This window comes from Cherax quadricarinatus, unplaced genomic scaffold, assembly GCF_038502225.1.
Source record: "Cherax quadricarinatus isolate ZL_2023a unplaced genomic scaffold, ASM3850222v1 Contig2557, whole genome shotgun sequence".
Taxonomy (NCBI): Eukaryota; Metazoa; Arthropoda; class Malacostraca; order Decapoda; family Parastacidae; genus Cherax; species Cherax quadricarinatus.
In genome coordinates this window covers 31,961-57,500 of record NW_027197583.1, presented here as the reverse complement: position 1 = coordinate 57,500, position 25,540 = coordinate 31,961, and the positions used below count along the sequence as shown (strand labels likewise).

Below are 25,540 nucleotides of genomic sequence, written 5' to 3'. Positions count from 1 at the left end.
TTTGTCTGTCTCAAAAATATGCAAGATTACAGGTATGTCTTGCTACTTCTACTTACACTTAGGTCACACTACACATACATGTACACCTTTATTTATACACATTCATCTGAGTTTTCTTTGATTTTATCTTAATAGTTCTTGTTCTTATTACTTTTCCTTTTATATCCATGGGGAAGTGGAGTAAGAATCTTTCCTCCGTAAGCCATGCGTGTTGTAAAAATCAACTAAAATGCCGGGAACAATGGGCTCGTAACCCCTTTTCCTGTACAGATTACTAAAAAGAAGAAGAAAATTGTCAAAGTGGGAAGTCTGAATGTGCGTGGATGTTGTGCGAATGATAAGAAAGAGATGATTGTGGATGTTATGAATGAGAAGAAGCTGCATGTCCTGGCTTTAAATGAAACAAAGCTGAAGGGGGTGAGAGAGTTTTAGTGGAGAGGAATAAATGGGATTAGATCAGGGGTTTCAAATAGAGTTAGAGCTAAAAAAAGGAGTAGCAATAATGTTGAAGGATAAGCTATGGCAGGAAAAGAGGCACTATAAATGTATTAATTCAAGGATTATGTGGAGTAAAATAAAGGTTGGATGTGAAAAGTGGGTTATAGTAAGCGTATATGCACCTGGAGAAGAGAGAAGTGTAGAGGAGAGAGAGAGGCTTTTGGAATTGTTGAGTGTGTGGGGAGTTTTGAACCAAGTGTTAGAGTACTTGTGGTTGAGGATTTCAATGCTTAAGTGGGTAAAAATATTGTGGAGGGAGTAGTAGGTAAATTTGGGGTGCCAGGGATAAATGAAAATGGGGAGCCTTTAATTGAGCTATGTGTAGAAAGAGGTTTGGTAATAAGTAATACATATTTTATGAAGAAGAGGATAAATATACAAGGTATGATATAGCACATAATGAAAGTAGTTTGCTAGATTATGTATTGGTGGATAAAAGGTTGATGGGTAGGCTCCAGGATGTACATGTTTATAGAGGGGCAACTGATATATCGGATCATTATTTAGTTTTAGCTACAGTTAGAGTAAGAGGTAGATGGGACAAGAGGAAAATGGCAACAACAAGTAAGAGAGAGATGAAAGTGTATAAACTAAGGGAGGAAGAAGTTCGGGTGAAATATAGGTAACTATTGGCAGAAAGGTGGGCTGGTGCAGGTATGAGTAGTGGGGGGTTGAAGAGGGTTGGAATAGTTTTAAAAATGCAGTATTAGAATGTGGCGCAGAAGTTTGTGTTTAGATGAGGGTGGGTGCAGGAGGAAAGAGGAGTGATTGGTGGAATGATAAAGTAAAGGGTGTGATAAAAGAGAAAAAGTTAGCTTATGAGAGGTTTTTACAAAGCAGAAGTGTTATAAGAAGAGCAGAGTATATGGAGAGTAAAAGAAAGGTGAAGAGAGTAGTGAGAGAGTGCAAAAGGAGAGCAGATGATAGAGTGGGAGAGGCACTGTCAAGAAATTTTCATGAAAATAAGAAAAATTTTTGGAGTGAGATAAACAAGTTAAGAAAGCCTAGGGAATGAATGGATTTGTCAGTTAAAAAACAGAGTAGGGGAGTTAGTAGATGGGGAGATGGAGGTATTGGGTAGATGGCGGGAATATTTTGAGGAACTTTTAAATGTCGACGAAGAAAGGGAGGCGGTAATTTCATGCACTGGCCAGGGAGGTATACCATCTTTATGAGGAGTGAAGAAGAGAGGATGTGAGTGTGGGGGAGGTGCGTGAGGCATTACGTAGAATGAAAGGGGGTAAAGCAGCTAGAACTGACAGGATCATGACAGAAATGTTAAAAGCAGGGGGGATATAGTGTTGGAGTGGTTGGTATTTTTGTTTAATAAATGTATGAAAGAGGGGAAGGTACCTGGGGATTGGTAGAAAGCATGTATAATTCCTTTACATAAAGGGAAGGGGAACAAAAGAGATTGTAAAATTATACAGGAATACGTTTACTAAGTATACCAGGAAAAGTATATGGTAGGGATATTATTGAAAGAATTAGAGACAAGACAGAATGTAGGATTGCAGATGAGCAAGGAGGTTTTAGAGTGGGTAGGGTATGTGTACATCAAGTGTTTACATTGAAGCATTTATGTGAACAGTGTTTAGATAAAAGTAGGGAAGTTTTTATTGCATTTATGGATTTAGAAAAGGCATATGATAGTGGATAGGGGAGCAATGTGGCAGATGTTGCAAGTATATGGAATAGGTAGTAAGTTACTTGTAGAAGAGAGGGAGACTACTTCCCAGTAAAAGTAGGTCTTAGACAGGGATGTGTAATGTCACCATGGTTGTTTAATATATTTATAGATGGGGTTGTAAAAGAAGTAAATGCTAGGGTGTTCGGGAGAGGGGTGGGATTAAATTATGGGGAATCAAATACAAAATGGGAATTGACACAGTTACTTTTTGCTGATGATACTGTGCTTATGGGAGATTCTAAAGAAAAGTTGCAAAGGTTAGTGGACGAGTTTGGGAGTGTGTGTAAAGGTAGAAAGTTGAAAGTGAACATAGAAAAGAGTAAGGTGATGAGGGTATCAAATGATTTAGATAAAGAAAAATTGGATATCAAATTGGAGAGGAGGAGTATGGAAGAAGTGAATGTTTTAAGATATTTGTGAGTTGACGTGTCAGCAGATGAGTTTATGAAGGATGAGGTTAACAATAGAACTGATGAAGGAAAAAAAGGTGAGTGGTGCATTGAGGTATATGTGGAGACAAAAAACATTATCTATGGAGGCAAAGAAGGGAATGTATGAAAGTATAGTGGTACCAACACTCTTATATGGGTGTGAAGCTTGGGTTGTAAATGCTGCAGCGAGGAGGCGGTTGGAGGCAGTGGAGATGTCCTGTCTAAGGGCAATGTGTGGTGTAAATATTATGCAGAAAATTCGGAGTGTGGAAATTAGGAGAAGGTGTGGAGTTAATAAAAGTATTAGTCAGAGGGCTGAAGAGGGGTTGTTGAGGTGGTTTGGTCATTTAGAGAGAATGGATCAAAGTAGAATGACATGGAGAACGTATAAATCTGTAGGGGAAGGAAGGCGGGGTAGGGGACGTCCCCGAAAAGGTTGGAGGGAGGGGGTAAAGGAGGTTTTGTGGGCGAGGGGCTTGGACTTCCAGCAAGCATGCGTGAGCGTGTTAGATAGGAGTGAATGGAGACGAATGGTATTTGGGACCTGACGAGCTGTTGGAGTGTGAGCAGGGTAATATTTAGTGAAGGGATTCAGGGAAACCGGTTATTTTTATATAGCCGGACTTGAGTCCTGGAAATGGGAAGTACAATGCCTGCACTTTAAAGGAGGGGTTTGGGATATTGGCAGTTTGGAGGGATATGTTGTGTATCTTTATACGTATATGCTTCTAAACTGTTGTGTTCTGAGCACCTCTGCAAAAACAGTGATTATGTATGAGTGAGGTGAAAGTGTTGAATGATGATGAAAGTATTTTCTTTTTGGGGATTTTCTTTCTTTTTGGGTCACCCTGCCTCGGTGGGAGACGGCCGACTTGTTAATATATATATATATATATATATATATATATATATATATATATATATATATATATATATATATATATATATATATATATATATATATATATATATATATATATATATATATATATGGCGACCAGGCCTCAAAAGACGGCGAACAGGACACCAGAAACGATGACCAGGTCTCCAAGGACGACCAGAACCCCAAGGACGACTATTACAACTCGATGACGACAGGCAGTGGGGCTCTCGGCGAGGTGACTACAGAAAACGTCACTGGCATGGCGATGGCCCTGGACGACCCCCTCCACAGTGCCACGACTGATGATCAAAATATCGCCGGAAACGACGACATTGCCGTCCGGGACACCCGAAACATCACCGAACTTGACGGCAGCTTCCTAAACGCCACCGAGAGCGTCACCATCACCTCCCAGAACGACATAGATGTGACTGAAGACAGCGAGATGGCCTCCAACAACGGTAAAAACGCCACAGGACACGACACCAGAGTTCAGAACACGACGCAGAGCTACCAGAGAGACTTCCAAGACGACAACAACATCCCCAAAGACGGAAGGAACAGCGGAATATCCTTAAATGACTTTATCTTCAGAGCGCTGACGGAAATTACTATTATCGAGAGGAACGTAAGTAGAGAGAGAGAGAGAGAGAGAGAGAGAGAGAGAATGAGGAATAGTGGGAGATAGTTACGATAGGTAAATGGAAAAATGCAATGGGAAACTTCAAGAGGAAGGGCAAGAGGTGGAGGAGTACGGAAGAGTAGTGAAGATGAGAACAACAGCAAGAAAAAAAAGAAGGAATGAGAAACAAGAAAGAGAGAGAGAGAGAGAGAGAGAGAGAGAGAGAGAGAGAGAGCATGGGAAAACGAAGACAGTAATAAAAGATTATTATTATTATTATTATTGGATGGGGAAGGATAGCTCCAGTTACTTGGATCAAGAGCCCCTTGCCGGCATCTTAGCACCTGGAAGGTACTGCTGAAAGTAAGAAGGGGAAAGACAGCCTTGACACCTCCGGCTGAAGGTTCTTAAGCCCAGGAGCCGGAGCTGCCTTTCATCCACTCGCGGTCGAACCTTCCTGCTTCCCACTTCCCAGCCGCTTTATGGCCAATACGGGTTTAGTGCTCTCTCCTAAATTGTGAAAATAGTAGTAATTAATGCAGAAGTTTATTTATTTATTATTTATTTATTAAACGAATATAAACGTTAAATGTTGAGATTAATACTTTCTCTGTATTTATTCTAATCATTTAAAATTATAAATTGGTTATTTATGCTAGATTTCTAGATTAATGCTCTTGGTAATTATTGATGTTATTTAAAGTAATTTTGCTGGCATTTATTCAAGGTATTTAAAGTAAAACTTCTGGAGCTTATTATAAGCATTTAAAGAAATATTTTTGGAATTTATTCTCTATATTTAAAGTAATATCTTACCATTTATTAACAATCTTTGGTATTTATTCCTAATTTTTAAACTAATAATCTTGGAATACATTTGCAATTGGAGTTTCCGACGTGTGGGTTGAGCGCTTACATATTTCCTTCCACCTCAGCATTTAAACAGATAATGAAGCAACTGACTTAGACATTACCTAAGACATAAAAACTCTGCCTTTAAGTTCAATTTGAAATCTTAATATATATATATATATATATATATATATATATATATATATATATATATATATATATATATATATATATATATATATGTATATATTATTATTATTATTATTATTATTAACACACTGGCCGATTCCCACCAAGGCAGGGTGGCCCGAAAAAGAAAAACTTTCACCATTATTCACTCCATCACTGTCTTGCCAGAAGGGTGCTTTACACTACAGTTTTTAAACTGCAACATTAACACCCCTCCTTCAGAGTGCAGGCACTGTACTTCCCATCTCCAGGACTCAAGTCCGGCCTGCCGGTTTCCCTGAAACCCTTCATAAATGTTACTTTGCTCACACTCCAACAGCACGTCAAGTATTAAAAACCATTTGTCTTCATTCATTCCTATCAAACACGCTCACGCATGCCTGCTGGAAGTCCAAGCCCCTCGCACACAAAACCTCCTTTACCCCCCCCCCTCCAACCTTTCCTTGGCCGACTCCTACCCCGCCTTCCTTCCACTACAGACTGATACACTCTTGAAGTAATTCTGTTTCGCTCCATTCTCTCTACATGTCCGAACCACCTCAACAACCCTTCCTCAGCCCTCTGGAAAACAGTTTTGGTAATCCCGCACCTCCTCCTAACTTCCAAACTACGAATTCTCTGCATTATATTCACACCACACATTGCTCTCAGACATGACATCTCCACTGCCTCCAGCCTTCTCCTCGTTGCAACATTCATCACCCATGCTTCACACCCATATAAGAGCGTTGGTAAAACTATACTCTCATACATTCCCCTCTTTGCCTCCAAGGACAAAGTTCTTTGTCTCCACAGACTCCTAAGTGCACCACTCACCCTTTTCCCATCATCAATTCTATGATTCACCTCATCTTTCATAGATCCATCCGCTGACACGTCCACTCCCAAATATCTGAATACATTCACTTCCTCCATACTCTCTCCCTCCAATCTGATATCCAATCTTTCATCACCTAATCTTTTTGTTATCCTCATAACTTTACTCTTTCCTGTATTCACTTTTAATTTTCGTTTTTTACATACCCTACCTATCAACAAGGCTGATCTCATACACTTCTATTCACACCAAGACACCCGCACTAAAAGAGGAGTGCTCATTTTCTTTTTCTTGAGGGCTCTTCGCATCTCCAGCCCTTGTTTTCTTGAAGAAGAATGTATCGACATAACACAAGCCTTTATTCGTCTTCAGTTTCCCCCTTTCTTCATCCGGGATTGCAGACTCAGGGCACAAGCTATCCTCAACAAACCGCCCATGGAACAGCCCTCTAAGCAGTTCATAGTGCTCCCATGTGGTGATGCTGTCCCGAATACTCGCCAAGCACTTACTAAGAGTAACGTAAATGTTTCTTCCATAAACACATCATCTATTAAAGACCTACCTACGAAACGCAGCCCCACACTACTAACACTCACAGCAGGCGTCTACACCACCCCCTGTGGATTCTCTCCCAAGAAATATGTAGGCGAAACAGGCAGAGATCTTGCGCTCGGTCTGAACGAGCATCTAAATGCCAGAAACAGAGACGACTTCAGGTACACCTGTGTCCTCCACAGAGACTCCACTGGGCATTTGATGAACTGGGATGAGGTACAACTCGCTCTCACTGAACAAAACCTTAGAAGCCGACGGTGTCTAGAAGCCTCGCTGTCACCGACACAATAGAATGTAACACTGGAAACCACAAAATTTCTACGACATTAGCATACATGATTCTCAACTAGGCAAAGCACCACCTACCCAACAACACAGGAGTCACATGATCTCATCGTCTACCCGTCCTCATCCCAATATGGCATACTTCAGGTCACCATGAGTCACTGACACCTCACTCTCCGCCTGTTTGTTAGAAGTAATCAAGGTTCCAGGACCGAAACATTTTCTAATAAATATGTCCTAGTGTTTGCTTACGTGTGTTACGTATGTCTTCGGATCAAGGGAGAACACCTAGCTCTGCTGGGTGCTTGATTCTTGTAGGATTGTGTGGTCATGTGGGTTAGAGCGTCATGTGATTTTCGCTTTCTCTTCTGTATAGCAGTTAGGGAAATCACAGTCAGACTGACCAGCGGGCTAAACATCTGGTTCCTAGATGATGGCACACTAGCAGGTACAAAGGAGTCCCTCCTACATGACCTTACACAGGTAATGACACGGGGACAGGAAATATCAAAACTCCAGAAGCAGCAGTCATTGCCCCCACAAATAGCGTCTTGCTTGGAGCACCTCTGGGAAGCAGTGCCATTGACACAATTCTCAGGAAGAAAATGGAAGAGTTCAGGAGAATGGAACAACGAATAGGCAATCTTGACACCCACGATGCCTTGTACCTTCTCAAAAAGTGCTTGAGTCTGCCCAGGTTGACATATTTCCTAAGATGTGCACCTTCATATGATAACCACATACTGCACGAATATGACAGTATCCTGAGGCAGATTTTTACAGAAGTGCTTAACCTTACTCTAGAAGATGGACAGTGGGATCAAGCTACACTTCCAGTTATACTAGGAAGCATTGGTGTCTGCAAGTCATCACAGATTGCACTACCTGCTTTTCTGTCCTCATGTATTGCATCCAGAGGGCTTGTAGCAGCGATTCTCCCTGAACATCTTAGGGACAAGATTGGAGTCCAGGACCTAAATTTCATTGACGGAGTCATGATCTGGGATAATCTAACGGGCTTTGAAACCAGACCTGCTCCCCCATCAACTACAAACAGTCGCACTGGGATGAACCAATAGTGGAGAATATAGCCTCAACAATGCTTCAGAATGTGTCAGGGAAGGTTAGAGCCCGCCTCCTGGCAATGAGAGCTCCTCATGCAGGGGACTTTTTGTTGGCTGTTCCCATCTTCTGCCTTGGCACACGCCTCGATCCACAGAATATCCGCATTGGTGTTGCCCTTCGACTTGCCGCCCCTATTCTCGCCGATCACAGGTGTATTTGTGGCAGTGAAGCAGCAGACCGGTTCGGGTACCATAGTCTTGTGTGCCGTAAATCCGAGGGAAAGATTGCAAGACATGAGGAGGTTAATAACATTATCAAGAGGAGCCTCACAACAGCCGGATGCCCAGCAGTAAGGGAGCCACCCCAACTATGCAGATCTGATGGCAGCCAGAAGCGTCCAGATGGTATCACCCTTCAAGCCTGGACAGATGGGAAGCAGGTGGTGTGGGACTATACATGTGCATCTACCTTGGCTGATACCTATCTCCAATACACCAGGGAGGAAGGAGGGGCAGCTGCCAGCTTCAGGGAGTCCCAAAAGTCTAGAAAATATGGAGAACTTGCCCATCATTATATGTTTGTTCCCATAGGCTCAGAGACCCTTGGCTCATGGGGAAAGAGTGCATCTAAATTCCTTAAGGAGCTGGGAAAAAGACTCATCAGGGTAACTAGGGATCCCAGGGCAGCTAGTTTTCTGTTCCAGCGACTCAGTGCGGCTGTTCAAAGGGGTAATGCCTGCTGTATTTTGGGCACACGCCCCAGCTCTGAGGAGCTGGATGAGATTTTCGCCTTATAATCGGTGATACACACATAACAACATGTACCGTATATGCCACCTTTATATCAACAATGTATCTCTTAAATCTTCTGTACCATATTATGTAATAAAATATTGCTATTGGTAAAAAAAATATATTAAAAGATGGGGTGGTAGGGGAAGTGGAGTATTCAAACGGCTTCAGGAAGAAATCCAAATATTCTTCCTTAAAGCCTTTTTATCCCTTTCCGAGGCTATGGGTCCCATTTACACCTATATATATATATATATATATATATATATATATATATATATATATATATATATATATATATATATATATATATATATATATATAGAGCAAATGAGAGAGTGGGTGAGATGTTATCAACAAATTTTGTTGAAAATAAGAAAAAGTTTTGGAGTGAGATTAACAAGTTAAGAAAGCCTAGAGAACAAATGGATTTGTCAGTTAAAAATAGGAGAGGAGAGTTATTAAATGGAGAGTTAGAGGTATTGGGAAGATGGAGGGAATATTTTGAGGAATTGTTAAATGTTGATGAAGATAGGGAAGCTGTGATTTCGTGTATAGGGCAAGGAGGAATAACATCTTGTAGGAGTGAGGAAGAGCCAGTTGTGAGTGTGGGGGAAGTTCGTGAGGCAGTAGGTAAAATGAAAGGGGGTAAGGCAGCCGGGATTGATGGGATAAAGATAGAAATGTTAAAAGCAGGTGGGGATATAGTTTTGGAGTGGTTGGTGCAATTGTTTAATAAATGTATGGAAGAGGGTAAGGTACCTAGGGATTGGCAGAGAGCATGCATAGTTCCTTTGTATAAAGGCAAAGGGGATAAAAGAGAGTGCAAAAATTATAGGGGGATAAGTCTGTTGAGTGTACCTGGTAAAGTGTATGGTAGAGTTATAATTGAAAGAATTAAGAGTAAGACGGAGAATAGGATAGCAGATGAACAAGGAGGCTTTAGGAAAGGTAGGGGGTGTGTGGACCAGGTGTTTACAGTGAAACATATAAGTGAACAGTATTTAGATAAGGCTAAAGAGGTCTTTGTGGCATTTATGGATTTGGAAAAGGCGTATGACAGGGTGGATAGGGGGGCAATGTGGCAGATGTTGCAAGTGTATGGTGTAGGAGGTAGGTTACTGAAAGCAGTGAAGAGTTTTTACGAGGATAGTGAGGCTCAAGTTAGAGTATGTAGGAAAGAGGGAAATTTTTTCCCAGTAAAAGTAGGCCTTAGACAAGGATGTGTGATGTCACCGTGGTTGTTTAATATATTTATAGATGGGGTTGTAAGAGAAGTAAATGCGAGGGTCTTGGCAAGAGGCGTGGAGTTAAAAGATAAAGAATCACACACAAAGTGGGAGTTGTCACAGCTGCTCTTTGCTGATGACACTGTGCTCTTGGGAGATTCTGAAGAGAAGCTGCAGAGATTGGTGGATGAATTTGGTAGGGTGTGCAAAAGAAGAAAATTAAAGGTGAATACAGGAAAGAGTAAGGTTATGAGGATAACAAAAAGATTAGATGATGAAAGATTGAATATCAGATTGGAGGGAGAGAGTATGGAGGAGGTGAATGTATTCAGATATTTGGGAGTGGACGTGTCAGCGGATGGGTCTATGAAAGATGAGGTGAATCATAGAATTGATGAGGGAAAAAGAGTGAGTGGTGCACTTAGGAGTCTGTGGAGACAAAGAACTTTGTCCTTGGAGGCAAAGAGGGGAATGTATGAGAGTATAGTTTTACCAACGCTCTTATATGGGTGTGAAGCGTGGGTGATGAATGTTGCAGCGAGGAGAAGGCTGGAGGCAGTGGAGATGTCATGTCTGAGGGCAATGTGTGGTGTGAATATAATGCAGAGAATTCGTAGTTTGGAAGTTAGGAGGAGGTGCGGGATTACCAAAACTGTTGTCCAGAGGGCTGAGGAAGGGTTGTTGAGGTGGTTCGGACATGTAGAGAGAATGGAGCGAAACAGAATGACTTCAAGAGTGTATCAGTCTGTAGTGGAAGGAAGGCGGGGTAGGGGTCGGCCTAGGAAGGGTTGGAGGGAGGGGGTAAAGGAGGTTTTGTGTGCGAGGGGCTTGGACTTCCAGCAGGCATGCGTGAGCGTGTTTGATAGGAGTGAATGGAGACAAATGGTTTTTTAATACTTGACGTGCTGTTGGAGTGTGAGCAAAGTAACATTTATGAAGGGATTCAGGGAAACCGGCAGGCCGGACTTGAGTCCTGGAGATGGGAAGTACAGTGCCTGCACTCTGAAGGAGGGGTGTTAATGTTGCAGTTTAAAAACTGTAGTGTAAAGCACCCTTCTGGCAAGACAGTGATGGAGTGAATGATGGTGAAAGTTTTTCTTTTTCGGGCCACCCTGCCTTGGTGGGAATCGGCCGGTGTGATAATAAAAAAAAAAAAAAAAAAAATATATATATATATATATATATTTAATTTCAATATTGTATAATCATGTTATTTAACGTTAATTTTTTCATTAATGTTAATTAGCGTCAATATCTGGTCACTTAATGTCAGTATTTGTTCCTTTAATACCAATATTTGGTCAGTTAATAATATCAATATTTGGTCATTTAACTTTAATATTTGGTCATTTAACTTCAATATTTGGTCATTTAACTTCAATATTTGGTCATTTAACTTCAATATTTGGTCATTTAACTTCAATATTTGGTCATTTAACTTCAATATTTGGTCATTTAACTTCAATATTTGGTCATTTAACTTCAATATTTGGTCATTTAACTTCAATATTTGGTCATTTAACTTCAATATTTGGTCATTTAACTTCAATATTTGGTCATTTAACTTCAATATTTGGTTATTTAATTTGGCAATTTATTCTAATGTTTCGTAAGTTAATCTAATATTTCGTAATTTATCCTCTATATTTATCTATTAATTCCAAAACGTGAATCATTTAAATATCCAGATTTTGTAAATTATTATTGCCATTGCTATTTATTAACGACCTTATTCAATCAATATCAATATTGATCAACTAACATCAGTATTAGTGAACCAATATCAATATTAGTCAGTTAATATAAATTTTAGTTAATTAATATCAATATTAGTAAATTAATATCAATATTAATCAGTTAATATCAGTATTAGACAATTAACACCAATATTACTCAATTTATATCAATATTAATCAATTAATACCAATATTAGTTAGTTAATATCAATATTAGTCAATTAACATCAATATTATTAAATTTTATATAAATATTAGTCAATTAATATCAATATTAGCAGTTAATATCAATATTAGTCAATTAACATCAATATTAGTTAGTTAAAATCAGTATTATTCAATTAACATCAATGTTAGTCAATTAATATCAGTATTAGTCAATTTCATCAATATTACTCAGTTAACATCAATATTAGTAAATTAGCATCAGTATTAGTCAATTATTATCAATATTAGTCAATTGCATCAATATTAGTCAATATTAATATTAGTCAATTACATCAATATTAGTCACTTAATATCAATATTAGTCAATTAACATCAATATTCACATCAATATTAACATCAATATTAATCAATTAACATCAGTATTAGTTAATTAACATCAATATTAGTCAGTTAACATCAATATTAGTCAGTTAATATCAATATTAGTCAATTAACATCAATATTAGTCAACTAATGTCAATATTAGTCATCTAACATCAATATTGATCATTTATAATCATTTAATATCCTTAGTTAATCATATATTTTAAAGTTTTGGTCATCTGAGACATTTAACCCCATGTTGTGTATTTAACTCCGTGTTATGTGGTATTTAACCCCCGTGTTGTGTATGGCAGGAGGGACAGACTGGCCTGGAGTCCCTGAAGGCACTAGGTTTCTGGAGGCTGTTCCTTGCTGTTATCGGCGCTGTTATGTTGATTATCATATTATCTGCTATTCTCTACAAGGTGAGTACCTCCTCTATTCCCCCCCCTCCTTCCCTTCTCTTTCTCTCTCTCTCTCTCTTTTTCACCCCTCCCCCCTCTCTTTCTTCTCTCTGTACCCCTTTCCCATCCCTCATTACTCATCTCCTACCACCTCTACTCATATTCTACAATAGGCAAGTATACATACTTGAGTACACACACACACACACACACACACACACACACACACACACACACACACACACAAGAAACGATCAAGAAATATCTGAAGAACTCAACATGAGATTTCAGGAAGTATTTTCAGTGGAGATAGAAAGGACTCCAGCAAACAGGGATGGTAGGGTACACCAACAAGTATTGGACCTACAACCAAGGAGGTGAAGAGGCTCATAAGTGAACTAGATACCTCAAAAGCTGTCGGACCCAAAAACATCTCTCCATGGGTCCTGTGAGTGGAAGCAGAGGCATTGTGTGTGCCACTAACAACAATCATCAACAAATCAATCGAAACATAGCAAGTACCTGAAATATGGAAGATAGCAAATGTAGTCCCAGTCTTTAAGAAAGGAGACAGACAGGTAGCATTAAACTACATACCAATTTCACTGACATCTATAGTGCACAAAGCCATGGAGAAGCCATGGAATAAGCTTATACATGAGAACCATCACACTTTCAGGGAGGGTAAGTCCTGTGTCACAAACCTACTGGAGTTTTAAGATAAAAATGACAGAAGCAAGGCAGGAGAGAGGGATGGGTACACTGCGTTTTCTGGTACTGATAGAAGGTTTTCAGTACAGTTCCACACATGAGATTAATGCTTGAGGAGCAGGCAAGTATAACAGGAAAGGAACTGCAATGGATCAGGGAATACCTGACGAGAAGGAAACAACGAGGTGTCAGAAGAGTGGGCGCATGTAACGAGCGAGGTTCCACAACGGTCAGTCCTAAGGCTTGTGCTGCTTCCATCATGTGAATGACATGACGGAATGGTTAGATTCAAAGGTGTTCCTGTTTGCTGACAATGTGAAGCAAATGCGAAGAATTCAAGTGGATGAGGATCAGGTAGGACTATAAAGGGATCTGGACAGGCTGCAAGCATGGTCCAACAACTGGCTCCTGCCAAGAGTTTAACTCCAAAGAGTGCAAAGTCACCAAGACTGGGGAAGGTCAAAGAAGACTACAGACAGAGTATAGGCTAAGGGGCCAAAGGCTGTAAACCTTACTCAAGGAAAAGGATCTTGGGATGAGTATCATATCGAGCACATCTTCTGAGGCTCACCTCAACCAAATAACTGCTGCAGCATATGGGTGCCTGGCAAATCTACGAATAGCGTTTCGATACCTGAGTAAGGAATCATATAAGTCCCTGTACACTATGTACATCAGGCCCATATTGGGTATGCAGCAATAGTATGGAACCCACACCTGGCCAAGCAAGTCAAGAAATTACAGAAGTGCAGATGTTTGCAACAAGACTTGTCCCAGAGCTAAGTGGTATGTCCTACCTCCATCTCCTTGGATCAAGTTTTTCTCGATCTCCAAAGACTCCATCTCCTTGGATCAAGTTTTTTTGGATTCCCCCCTCTGGGGGTAAGCATTCAAATGAACTCCCCCTATGGGGCATGGTACTTTCTCTTACTACAGGTCTAAACAAGTGTGACGTCACCCCACCTGTGTTTACTCGGCGGTCAGTGACGTCACGTGATGACCTCACACACACAGGCTGAATCTTGTCGACTTCCCCCTATGTCAGTGACGTCACGTGATGACCACACACACACAGGCTGAATCTTGTCGAGCAGACAATAAAATGCAGGATAACACTAATACACAATATTTTCATTTATTTATTATACAACCAATGCATTTCATATACATCCAACAAAAAAAATTCATTGAAAAAAGGTACAATTCATTGACTAAAATCAACATATTTTTCTCTTGAAGAAATTCTGTGCATTTTGTTCTGGATCTTCTTCGTCGTCACCATCTCAGTATTACACATTTCATATACAACATAGGGAAAACATTACACATTTTCACTCTTAACCCAGGATAACCCAAATAATTCCACATTTTTTCGTTAATACCCACAACAATCCACAATTTCTTTACAAAAGATTCACTCTCCTCAAGTCTAGACATTTTTCTCGTTTTAACTATTTCATCAGAAAAAGTCCGGCGAATCTTAACTGACCGATCTCAGATAACATCTCAGGTCACTCCCCCACGAAGTAACCTTCAACCCACAATTTTTCTCGTTTTAACTATTTCATCAGAAAAAGTCACCACAACACTTACAACTTATAACCACTTTTCGATAAATTCACTAGTCACAATTTTACATATTACGAAGTTAATACGCACACACACACACACACACACACACACACACACACACACACACACACACACACACACCTCACTTTACTTTGAACACCTTCAAAACACTCTCATAAATCATTTGAATACTCACAAAAATACCTTTGAACATTTCCAAACAACACTGAAACACTTCCAAAATATCATTTTGAATACTCCCAAATAAGATTTGACATCTCTAATTTATCTACACTTACATATTTCATTAAATTACAACTCATCCCCCAAACTCCTCCCTCATTCTCCAGATTTTTACAACAGTATCACAAAAACTAACTCAGACACTTTACTTTGAACAACACCAAAAACACCATCAATTACCTTTGAATACTCCAAAAACATCATTCGAACACCCCCAAATCACCACTGAATACTCCCAGAACACCTTCATAAATACTCTTGCACATCATTTGAACACCTTCAAAAACACCTTTGAATAGTCTCAAACACCATTTGAGTACTCCCAAATACACCACTGAATACTACTAAAACACCACTGAATACAGTCAAAACACCACCAAAATCACCATAAACTAAGATCAACATCACAGACTAACACCCATTTTCACACAAATCCCCTCAAATCACTATAACCAAGACGATTACCAATTTCTATGAGTACACTCACCTCCAACTAAGATATAACATGAGCGCAAAAAACATGAACACAAACCAAACACACACGAACACTTACAACAGAATCACCTCTTTTTCGGTATCTCTAGTTCGACAACAACACCCACAACCCACATCACCCACATCCCACAACCCACATCACCCACACCCCACAACACCCACAACTTATAAGATCTTTTTGGTATCTCTAGTTCGACAACAACACCCACAACCCACAACACCCACAACCCACAACCCACAACACCCTCAACCCACAACACCCACAACAACAACCCACTTATAACATCTTTTTTGGTATGTCTAGTTCGACAACAACACCCACAACCCACAACACCCATAACAACAACCCACTTATAACATCTTTTTTGGTATCTCTAGTTCGACAACAACACCCACAACCCACATCACCCACAACCCACATCACCCACAACAACAACCCACATCACCCACAACAACAACCCACTTATAACATCTTTTCGGTATCTCTAGTTCGACAACAACACCCACAACCCACAACACCCACAACACCCCACAACCCACAACACCCACAACAACAACCCACTTATAACATCTTTTTCGATATCTCTAGTTCGACAACAATACCCACAACCCTCATCACTTACCAATTTATTCACAATTTTTCCTCTTTCGATACAAATTTTTCCCCTTCTTTTTATTGAATCTTAAAATGTAATACACATTCCTCCCTACATTACTAAAATTCTAATAAAATCCTCTCCATACCCATCTCCTTGTATCCACATAAATTAATATTATACTCACAACAAGTAATCTCACTACCCAACTACTGCGACATGTTTCTACACACTCCAATCTTTTCCAGTGTATCATAACTTTTCACTTCTATAATTTCTTTTATAATATTCACACATTACCTTTATTTTCAGTAAAATCCCCCCATATTTCATTAAATTTTTAATACAACCCTCCCCATACCCCTCTCCATCTCACCCACATTTCTTCACATCCACTCACCCGTCTCCCAACACACCTCTTCAGAACAAACACAAAAATCACATTTCACATCCATAAATGCATCTCATCACCCATCTCAAATCCACTAAAATCACTGTAACCAAGATATTCACAAAATTCTATGACCAACTAACACACACAGACAACTCACTTTACTTTGAACACCTTCAAAACACTCTCATACATCATCATTTGAGACCACCTTTTCTCAATATCTCTTAAGAAATATTCTCTCATCGACAACCTTTATCATCTCACTACAGAACAACCCACAGATTACTTCGAACACTCTCATAAATCATTTGAATACTCACATAAACACCTTTGGACATTTTCCAAACAACACTGAAACATTTCCAAGTCAACATTTTGATTACTCCCAAATAAGATTTGACATCTCTAATTTATCTACACTTACATATTTCATTAAATTACAACTCATCCACAATACAACTCCCTCAGTCTCCAGACTTTACAAGAGTATCACAAAAACTAACTCATACACTTATGACATGAGACATTACCAACACTAACACACACACACTCACACACACACACACACACACACCACACTTTACTTTGTACAACACCAAAAACATCATCAATTACCTTTGATTACTCCAAAAACATCATTTGAACACATTCAAAAACATCATCAAACTCCTTTGAATACTCCCAAAACACCACTGAATACTACCAAAACAGCACCGAATACTGCCCAAACAACACTAAAAATCACCAGAAACTAAGATCAACACCACCAACTAACACCCATTTTATAGAAATCCCCTCAAATCACTATAACCAAGACGATCCCACTCACCTCAGACTATTATATAACATGAGCGAAAAAAAAAAAAAAAAAAAATTCTCATAAATGTTTTGAATACTCACAAAAAACACCTTTGAACATTTCCAAACAACACCGAAACACTTACAGCAGGATCACCACCAACTGAAAACATAACATGTACACACACCAAAAAAAAAAAAAAAAAAACTAAGACATCCATCAACTATCATCAATGACCACTCATTTTTATAAACATTCGCACAAAAAATCACAATCACCAACTCCATACAATATCTAATACACTCCTCTCACTACCACCAACACATACCAGCACAGATAGGGATACCTCCCATGACATCACACTCCATCCTGTGTTTACTTGACGACGTCACACCCCACTTTTACTTCATTTAACTTATTGAGAGGAAGCTACTTGTTTCAACCTGTTATATCTCCAATATCTAAGATCACCACAATCAAGACGTTTACCAAATTCTATAACCCCACCACTAAGATCACACATTTTTGTACACATTCTCTTAAAACATCATCATAACGAAGATCACTAAAACTATCTATACTTTTACTAAGATCACATAACATTTTGTCTTCTCTAACTCACCACCAATTTACATTCTCATTCACACTTACACATTTCATTAACCGAAATTACATCTCATTCACCAAACTCCTCCCTCATTCTCCAGACTTTTCAACATTAACAAAAAAAAAAAAAACTAACTCATACACTTATGACATGAGACATTACCACAACTAACACACTGACTAACTTTGAACCAACTCTGAACATCACCAAAACACCACTGAACATCTTCAAAAAATACTCTGCACATCATTTGAACACCTTCAAAAACACCATCAAACACCTCCGAATACTCCCAAAACACTACTGATTACTACCAAATCACCACTGAATACTACCAAAACACCGTCAAAATCACCAGAAACTAAGTTTAGCATCACCAGCTAACACCCATTTTATAGAAATTCCCTCAAATCACTATAACCAAGAACTCCCTCCCCATGGGCGCAAAAAAAAAAAAGAAAAACTTGAACACAAACCTAATACACAAACACTTAGTACATGATCACCATCAACTGAAAACATATCTTGTACACACATAAATCTAAGACAACCACCAACAACAATCACCCATGTTCACTTACCTCAAAAATCACTAATATCACAGAAAACACTCATTTTTTATAAACATTCACACAAAAAAATCATATTTGACAATATCTAAGCGCACTCACCTCACTACCACCAACACACGATGTCACACCTCACAGGACCGGCGAGGTCACCTCCAGTGACGTCACACTCCCATCTGTGTTTACTTGGTGGTCAGTAACATCACACCCAACCCACCTTGTTTCAACCTGTTGTACCCACAATATCTAAGAACACTATAACCAAGACGATTACCAGATTTTATGACCCCACCACTAATATCACAGAAAACACTCATTTTTATAATCATTCACACAAAAATCACGATCACCAATTCCATATCATGTTTACCATCATCTATCAACACTCATCACCAAGATCACCAAAAATCTAAGATCATGCATCTCAAAACTACTATGATCACTGAAAACACTTATTTTTTTAAACATTCGCACAAAAATAAGATATACACAAAAATACCACGACACTTCCACCAACATCTATAACATAACATGAGCACTATAACATATCACCATCACCGAAAAAAAAAATAATACACACACCCACAACTTATACATTTCAATCACAAATTTAAGACATGAGACATACACACCAAATCTAAGACATTCACCTCCAACTAAGACATACACATCATAACTAAGACATACACCAAAACCTATACTTGACATATTGACAATAAATATAAGACATAAGCACAAAAAAATTTACCATGTCATGAGACATTACCAGAACTAAGTCACACACCTCCAACTAATACACAATCACTTTACTAAGTTCATGTTAACTATTCATCAACTAAAAATATTAATACAATTTACCCACCAAATTTGTTATAATCATCAAAAAATAAAACTGTTTTACACATTTTTTCTCAAACTAAATATTCATACCACATTTATCATTTCTCACCTATGTTACATATCATATTTCTCATCCACATCATCCCTAAAACATCCTTCCTTATTCATCCGTATATCACCTAGAGATGTTTTAACACCGACGACCAATCACGACGTAGGAGCCAGAGCAACCATCACCACTCCAACACCACCTACTACACTCTGGCTCCTACGTCGTGATGGGTCGTCGGGGTTAAAACGTCTCTAGGAGATATACGGAATGAAAAAGAAAGGATGTTTCAGGGATGATGTGGATGAGAAATATGATATGTAGCATAGGTGAGAAATGATAAATGTGGTATGAATATTTAGTTTGAGAAAAAATGTGTAAGTTGGTGGTGATCCTGTTGTAAGTGTTTCGGTGTTGTTTGGAAATGTTCAAAGGTGTTTTTTGTGAGTATTCAAATGATTTATGAGAATTTTTTTTTTTTTTGCGCTCATGTTATATAATAGTCTGAGGTGAGTGGGATCGTCTTGGTTATAGTGATTTGAGGGGATTTCTATAAAATGGGTGTTAGTTGGTGGTGTTGATCTTAGTTTCTGGTGATTTTTAGTGTTGTTTGGGCAGTATTCGGTGCTGTTTTGGTAGTATTCAGTGGTGTTTTGGGAGTATTCAAAGGAGTTTGATGATGTTTTTGAATGTGTTCAAATGATGTTTTTGGAGTAATCAAAGGTAATTGATGATGTTTTTGGTGTTGTACAAAGTAAAGTGTGGTGTGTGTGTGTGTGTGTGTGTGTGTGTGTGTGTGTGTGTGTTAGTGTTGGTAATGTCTCATGACATAAGTGTATGAGTTAGTTTTTGTGATACTGTTGTAAAAATCTGGAGAATGAGGGAGGAGTTTGGGGGATGAGTTGTAATTTAATGAAATATGTAAGTGTAGATAAATTAGAGATGTCAAATCTTATTTGGGAGTAATCAAAATGTTGACTTGGAAATGTTTCAGTGTTGTTTGGAAAATGTCCAAAGGTGTTTATGTGAGTATTCAAATGATTTATGAGAGTGTTCGAAGTAATCTGTGGGTTGTTCTGTAGTGAGATGATAAAGGTTGTCGATGAGAGAATATTTCTTAAGAGATATTGAGAAAAGGTGGTCTCAAATGATGATGTATGAGAGTGTTTTGAAGGTGTTCAAAGTAAAGTGAGTTGTCTGTGTGTGTTAGTTGGTCATAGAATTTTGTGAATATCTTGGTTACAGTGATTTTAGTGGATTTGAGATGGGTGATGAGATGCATTTATGGATGTGAAATGTGATTTTTGTGTTTGTTCTGAAGAGGTGTGTTGGGAGACGGGTGAGTGGGTGTGAAGAAATGTGGGTGAGATGGAGAGGGGTATGGGGAGGGTTGTATTAAAAATTTAATGAAATATGGGGGGATTTTACTGAAAATAAAGGTAATGTGTGAATATTATAAAAGAAATTATAGAAGTGAAAAGTTATGATACACTGGAAAAGATTGGAGTGTGTAGAAACATGTCGCAGTAGTTGGGTAGTGAGATTACTTGTTGTGAGTATAATATTAATTTATGTGGATACAAGGAGATGGGTATGGAGAGGATTTTATTAGAATTTTAGTAATGTAGGGAGGAATGTGTATTACATTTTAAGATTCAATAAAAAGAAGGGGAAAAATTTGTATCGAAAGAGGAAAAATTGTGAATAAATTGGTAAGTGATGAGGGTTGTGGGTATTGTTGTCGAACTAGAGATATCGAAAAAGATGTTATAAGTGGGTTGTTGTTGTGGGTGTTGTGGGTTGTGGGGTGTTGTGGGTTGTGGGTGTTGTGGGTTGTGGGTGTTGTTGTCGAACTAGAGATACCGAAAAGATGTTATAAGTGGGTTGTTGTTGTGGGTGATGTGGGTTGTGGGTGTTGTGGGTTGTGGGTGTTGTGGGTTGTGGGTATTGTTGTCGAACTAGAGATACCAAAAAAGATGTTATAAGTGGGTTGTTGTTGTGGGTGTTGTTGTGGGTGTTGTGGGTGTGGTTATAAGTTGTGGGTGGGTGTTGTGGGTTGTGGGTATTGTTGTCGAACTAGAGATACCAAAAAAAGATGTTATAAGTGGGTTGTTGTTGTGTGTGTGGGTTGTGGGTTGTTGTGTGGGTGTGTGGGTTGTGGGTGTTGTCGAACTAGAGATACCAAAAAAAAGATGTTATAAGTGAGATACCAAAAAAAGATGTTATAAGTTTGTGGGTGTTGTTGTGGGTGTGGGTGATGTGGGTTGTGGGTGATGTGGGTTGTGGGTGTTGTGGGTGTTATAATGTGTTGTCGAACTAGTGATGCCGTGGTTATGTTGTGGGTTGTGGGCGTTGTTGTCGAACTAGAGATACCAAAAAAGAGGTGAATCTGTTGTAAGTTTTCGTGTGTGTTTGGTTTGCGTTCAATTTTTTTTTTTTTTTTTTTTTGCGCTCATGTTATATCTTAGTTGGAGGTGAGTGTACTCATAGAAATTGGTAATCGTCTTGGTTATAGTGATTTGAGAGGATTTGTGTGAAAATGGGTGTTAGTCTGTGATGTTGATCTTAGTTTATGGTGATTTTGGTGGTGTTTTGACCGTATTCAGTGGTGTTTTAGTAGTATTCAGTGGTGTATTTGGGAGTACTCAAATGGTGTTTGAGACTATTCAAAGGTGTTTTTGAAGGTGTTCAAATGATGTGCAAGAGTATTTATGAAGGTGTTCTGGGAGTATTCAGTGGTGATTTGGGGGTGTTCGAATGATGTTTTTGGAGTATTCAAAGGTAATTGATGGTGTTTTTGGTGTTGTTCAAAGTAAAGTGTCTGAGTTAGTTTTTGTGATACTGTTGTAAAAATCTGGAGAATGAGGGAGGAGTTTGGGGGATGAGTTGTAATTTAATGAAATATGTAAGTGTAGATAAATTAGAGATGTCAAATCTTATTTGGGAGTATTCAAAATGTTGTCTTGGAAATGTTTTAGTGTTGTTTGGAAATGTTCAAATGATTTATGAGAGTGTTTTGAAGGTGTTCAAAGTAAAGTGAGGTGTGTGTGTGTGTGTGCGTGTGTGTGTGTGTGTGTGTGTGTGTGTGTGTGTGTGTGTGTTGTTGTAAGTGTTGTGGTGACTGTTTGTGATGCGTATTAACTTCGTAATATGTAAAATTGTGACTAGTGAATTTATCGAAAAGTGGTTATAAGTTGTAAGTGTTGTGGTGACTTTTTCTGATGAAATAGTTAAAACGAGAAAAATGTCTAGACTTGAGGAGAGTGAATCTTTTGTAAAGAAATTGTGGATTGTTGTGGGTATTAACGAAAAAATGTGGAATTATTTGGGTTATCCTGGGTTAAGAGTGAAAATGTGTAATGTTTTCCCTATGTTGTATATGAAATGTGTAATACTAGGATGGTGACGACGAAGAAGATCCAGAACAAAATGCATAGAATTTCTTCAAGAGAAAAATATGTTGATTTTAGTCAATGAATTGTATCTTTTCTCAATGAATTTTTTTTTTGTTGGATATATATGAAATGCATTAGTTGTATAATAAATAAATAAAAATATTGTGTATTAGTGTTATCCTGCATTTTATTGCCTGCTCGACAAGATTCAGCCTGTGTGTGGGGTCATCACGTGACGTCACTGACATAGGGGGAAGTCGACAAGATTCAGCCTGTGTGTGTGAGGTCATCACGTGACGTCACTGACCGCCGAGTAAACACAGGTGGGGTGACGTCACACTTGTTTAGACCTGTAGTAAGAGAAAGTACCATGCCCCATAGGGGGAGTTCATTTGAATGCTTACCCCCAGAGGGGGGAATCCAAAAAAAACTTGATCCAAGGAGATGGAGTCTTTGTATTATTTGATATCGAGAAAAACTTGATCGTGGGGGTCGTGGGTGGGGGTCATGGGTGGGGGTCGTGGGTGGGGGTCGTGGGTGGGGTCATGGGTGTGGTCATGGGTGGGGCTTGTGGGTGGGGGTCGTGGGTGGGGGTCGTGGGTGGGCGTCGTGGGGGGGGTCGTGGGGGGGGTCCTGGGTGGGGGTCGTCGGAGTCCGCTCAGGAAAGGGAGCCACTCAGGAAAAGGAGCCACTCTGTAGGAGGCCTTTTCAGGAGGAGCCATAGTGTGGGAGCCATACCACAGAGAGCCATACTGTAGAGAGCCATACTGTAGAGAGCCATACTGTAGAGAGCCATACTGTAGAGAGCCATACTGTAGAAAAGTTCACTATTATTATTTTTATTATTATTATTATTATTATTATTATTATTATTGACATTCATAGAAGGAGCACTAATCCCGTACGGATCACAAAGCGCCTGGTGAAGCAATCAGGTTCTATCAATGGAAGGAGAGTTCAGGTTAAACCTCTTGGATCAAGAGCTCCTCACCGGCGTCACCGGAGCAACAAAATAGTAGACAACAAGAAAGAGTAAACAACAAGAGTAAACAACAAGAGTAGACAACAGAAGAAAGTAGACTAGAGAGAGTAGACAACAGGAGATTATATAACAAGCGATAGAGTTGATAACAAGAGAGAGAGGACAGAGGGTAGACAACAAGAGAGTAGACAACAAGAGAAGGTAGACAACAAGAAAGTAGACAATAAGAAATAGGAGACAATAAGAAATAGCAGACAACAAGACAGAAAAGACAAAAGAGAAAACAAGAGAGAATAGACAAAAAGAGAGTAGAAAGCAAGAGAGAGTAGAAAACAAGAGAAAGAGCAGATAACAAGAGAGGGTAGACAATCTTCCCACAGACAATACATTGAGAAATGGAATAGGAAAGAAAAGGAAAGAGATGACATGAAGACGATTTAGAAAACAGGAAGGAAGTACGAAGGAGTGAGAAAAGTAAAAGAGAGGTAATTTGTAAACGATGTCGGATCCAAAGAGAAAATGTAAGCGAGGCTCTTACAGAGCCACACCAGTAGGAAAATGACGACTGTTAAAAGCTGCTAAGTCACAGGTCTGAGGAAGAAATGGGAAGAGGTTACGGGAAATGGCGAGGTCAGACGATATCAATAGGGAAATGAGCACAATGTATAAACAAACAGAAGCAGCCACTGCAACAGTCACAAACATTACAGTAAGCACTACAACGAACACAGCTGCTAAAACAAACAATACTACAAACACTACAGCAAATCAACAACATATACTACCACAAACACAGCCGTTGCAACAAACACGACTACCACCAGTAAAATAACTATTCACTCAACTCCTATAATAAACACAACCACTACAACAAATGCAGCCAGTATAACCACAATCACTACAGCAAAAACAGACACTACAACAAACAGAAGAACATTTCGGGATACTGACTTATGTCTTGTGCCCCTCAGGTCGGGTTCTTCAAGAGACAACAACCACCGCCCAAGGGAGGGTGGGAAGCCCTCAGCCAAGGCCAGATGACTAGTAATGGCATGCAGGAGAACATAGCTGGCTCTGTGGTGGTGTGCTAGTGTTGTGCTAGTGCCTTAGTGCTCTTCTAGTGCCTGTGCTAGTGCCTGTGCTAGTGCCTGTGCTAGTGCCTGTGCTAGTGCCTGTACTAGTGGTGTGGTTGTGGTAGACGTGATGACAACTTGTCCATATTTTGAAAGTTAAATTATTAAATTCTGTACATTAATTCTGCTTCAGATCACTATGGTAATGGTATTTGTCTTCATACGTGCTACCAGTACCACACGTGCGCACGTTACTGCCATACTTACACACTTCTGCATACGAAGTCCTTCACACTGCAGATGGATTGCTAAAAACAAATATACTGGTAACATGAGAGAGGTAGACATTAAGTGCACTACAATGGTTGTCTTCTGCTTAAATTAAAAATCTGCACCAGCAAGGCTGCAATACCTAGAGCACTTGGAGAATCCGATGGGTAAAAGTAACGAGTCTCTGATATTGGAGATTCACAAACCTGTCTCCCTCGCCTCACTTCACCTTACCTAGTCTCGCCTCAGGCTAATCTCGCGTCATTTCACCTCACGTCATTCTCATCTTCGTCACCCTACTTTCCTCTTACCTCATTTTACTCATATCTTTTAAGAATATATATATATATATATATATATATATATA

The 25,540-nt window shown here is 39.2% G+C and overlaps 1 protein-coding gene across 1 annotated transcript; it reads left to right on the top strand.

The window, feature by feature from the left end:
- Positions 1-3,615: 3,615 nt before the first annotated feature.
- Positions 3,616-25,057, top strand: LOC138851879 (uncharacterized). The gene is made up of 3 exons (XM_070081394.1): positions 3,616-4,130; positions 12,489-12,599; positions 24,802-25,057. The coding sequence occupies exons 1-3, from the start codon at positions 3,708-3,710 to the stop codon at positions 24,919-24,921; spliced, it is 654 nt and encodes a 217-aa protein (XP_069937495.1). The 5' UTR covers positions 3,616-3,707; the 3' UTR covers positions 24,922-25,057.
- Positions 25,058-25,540: the final 483 nt, after the last annotated feature.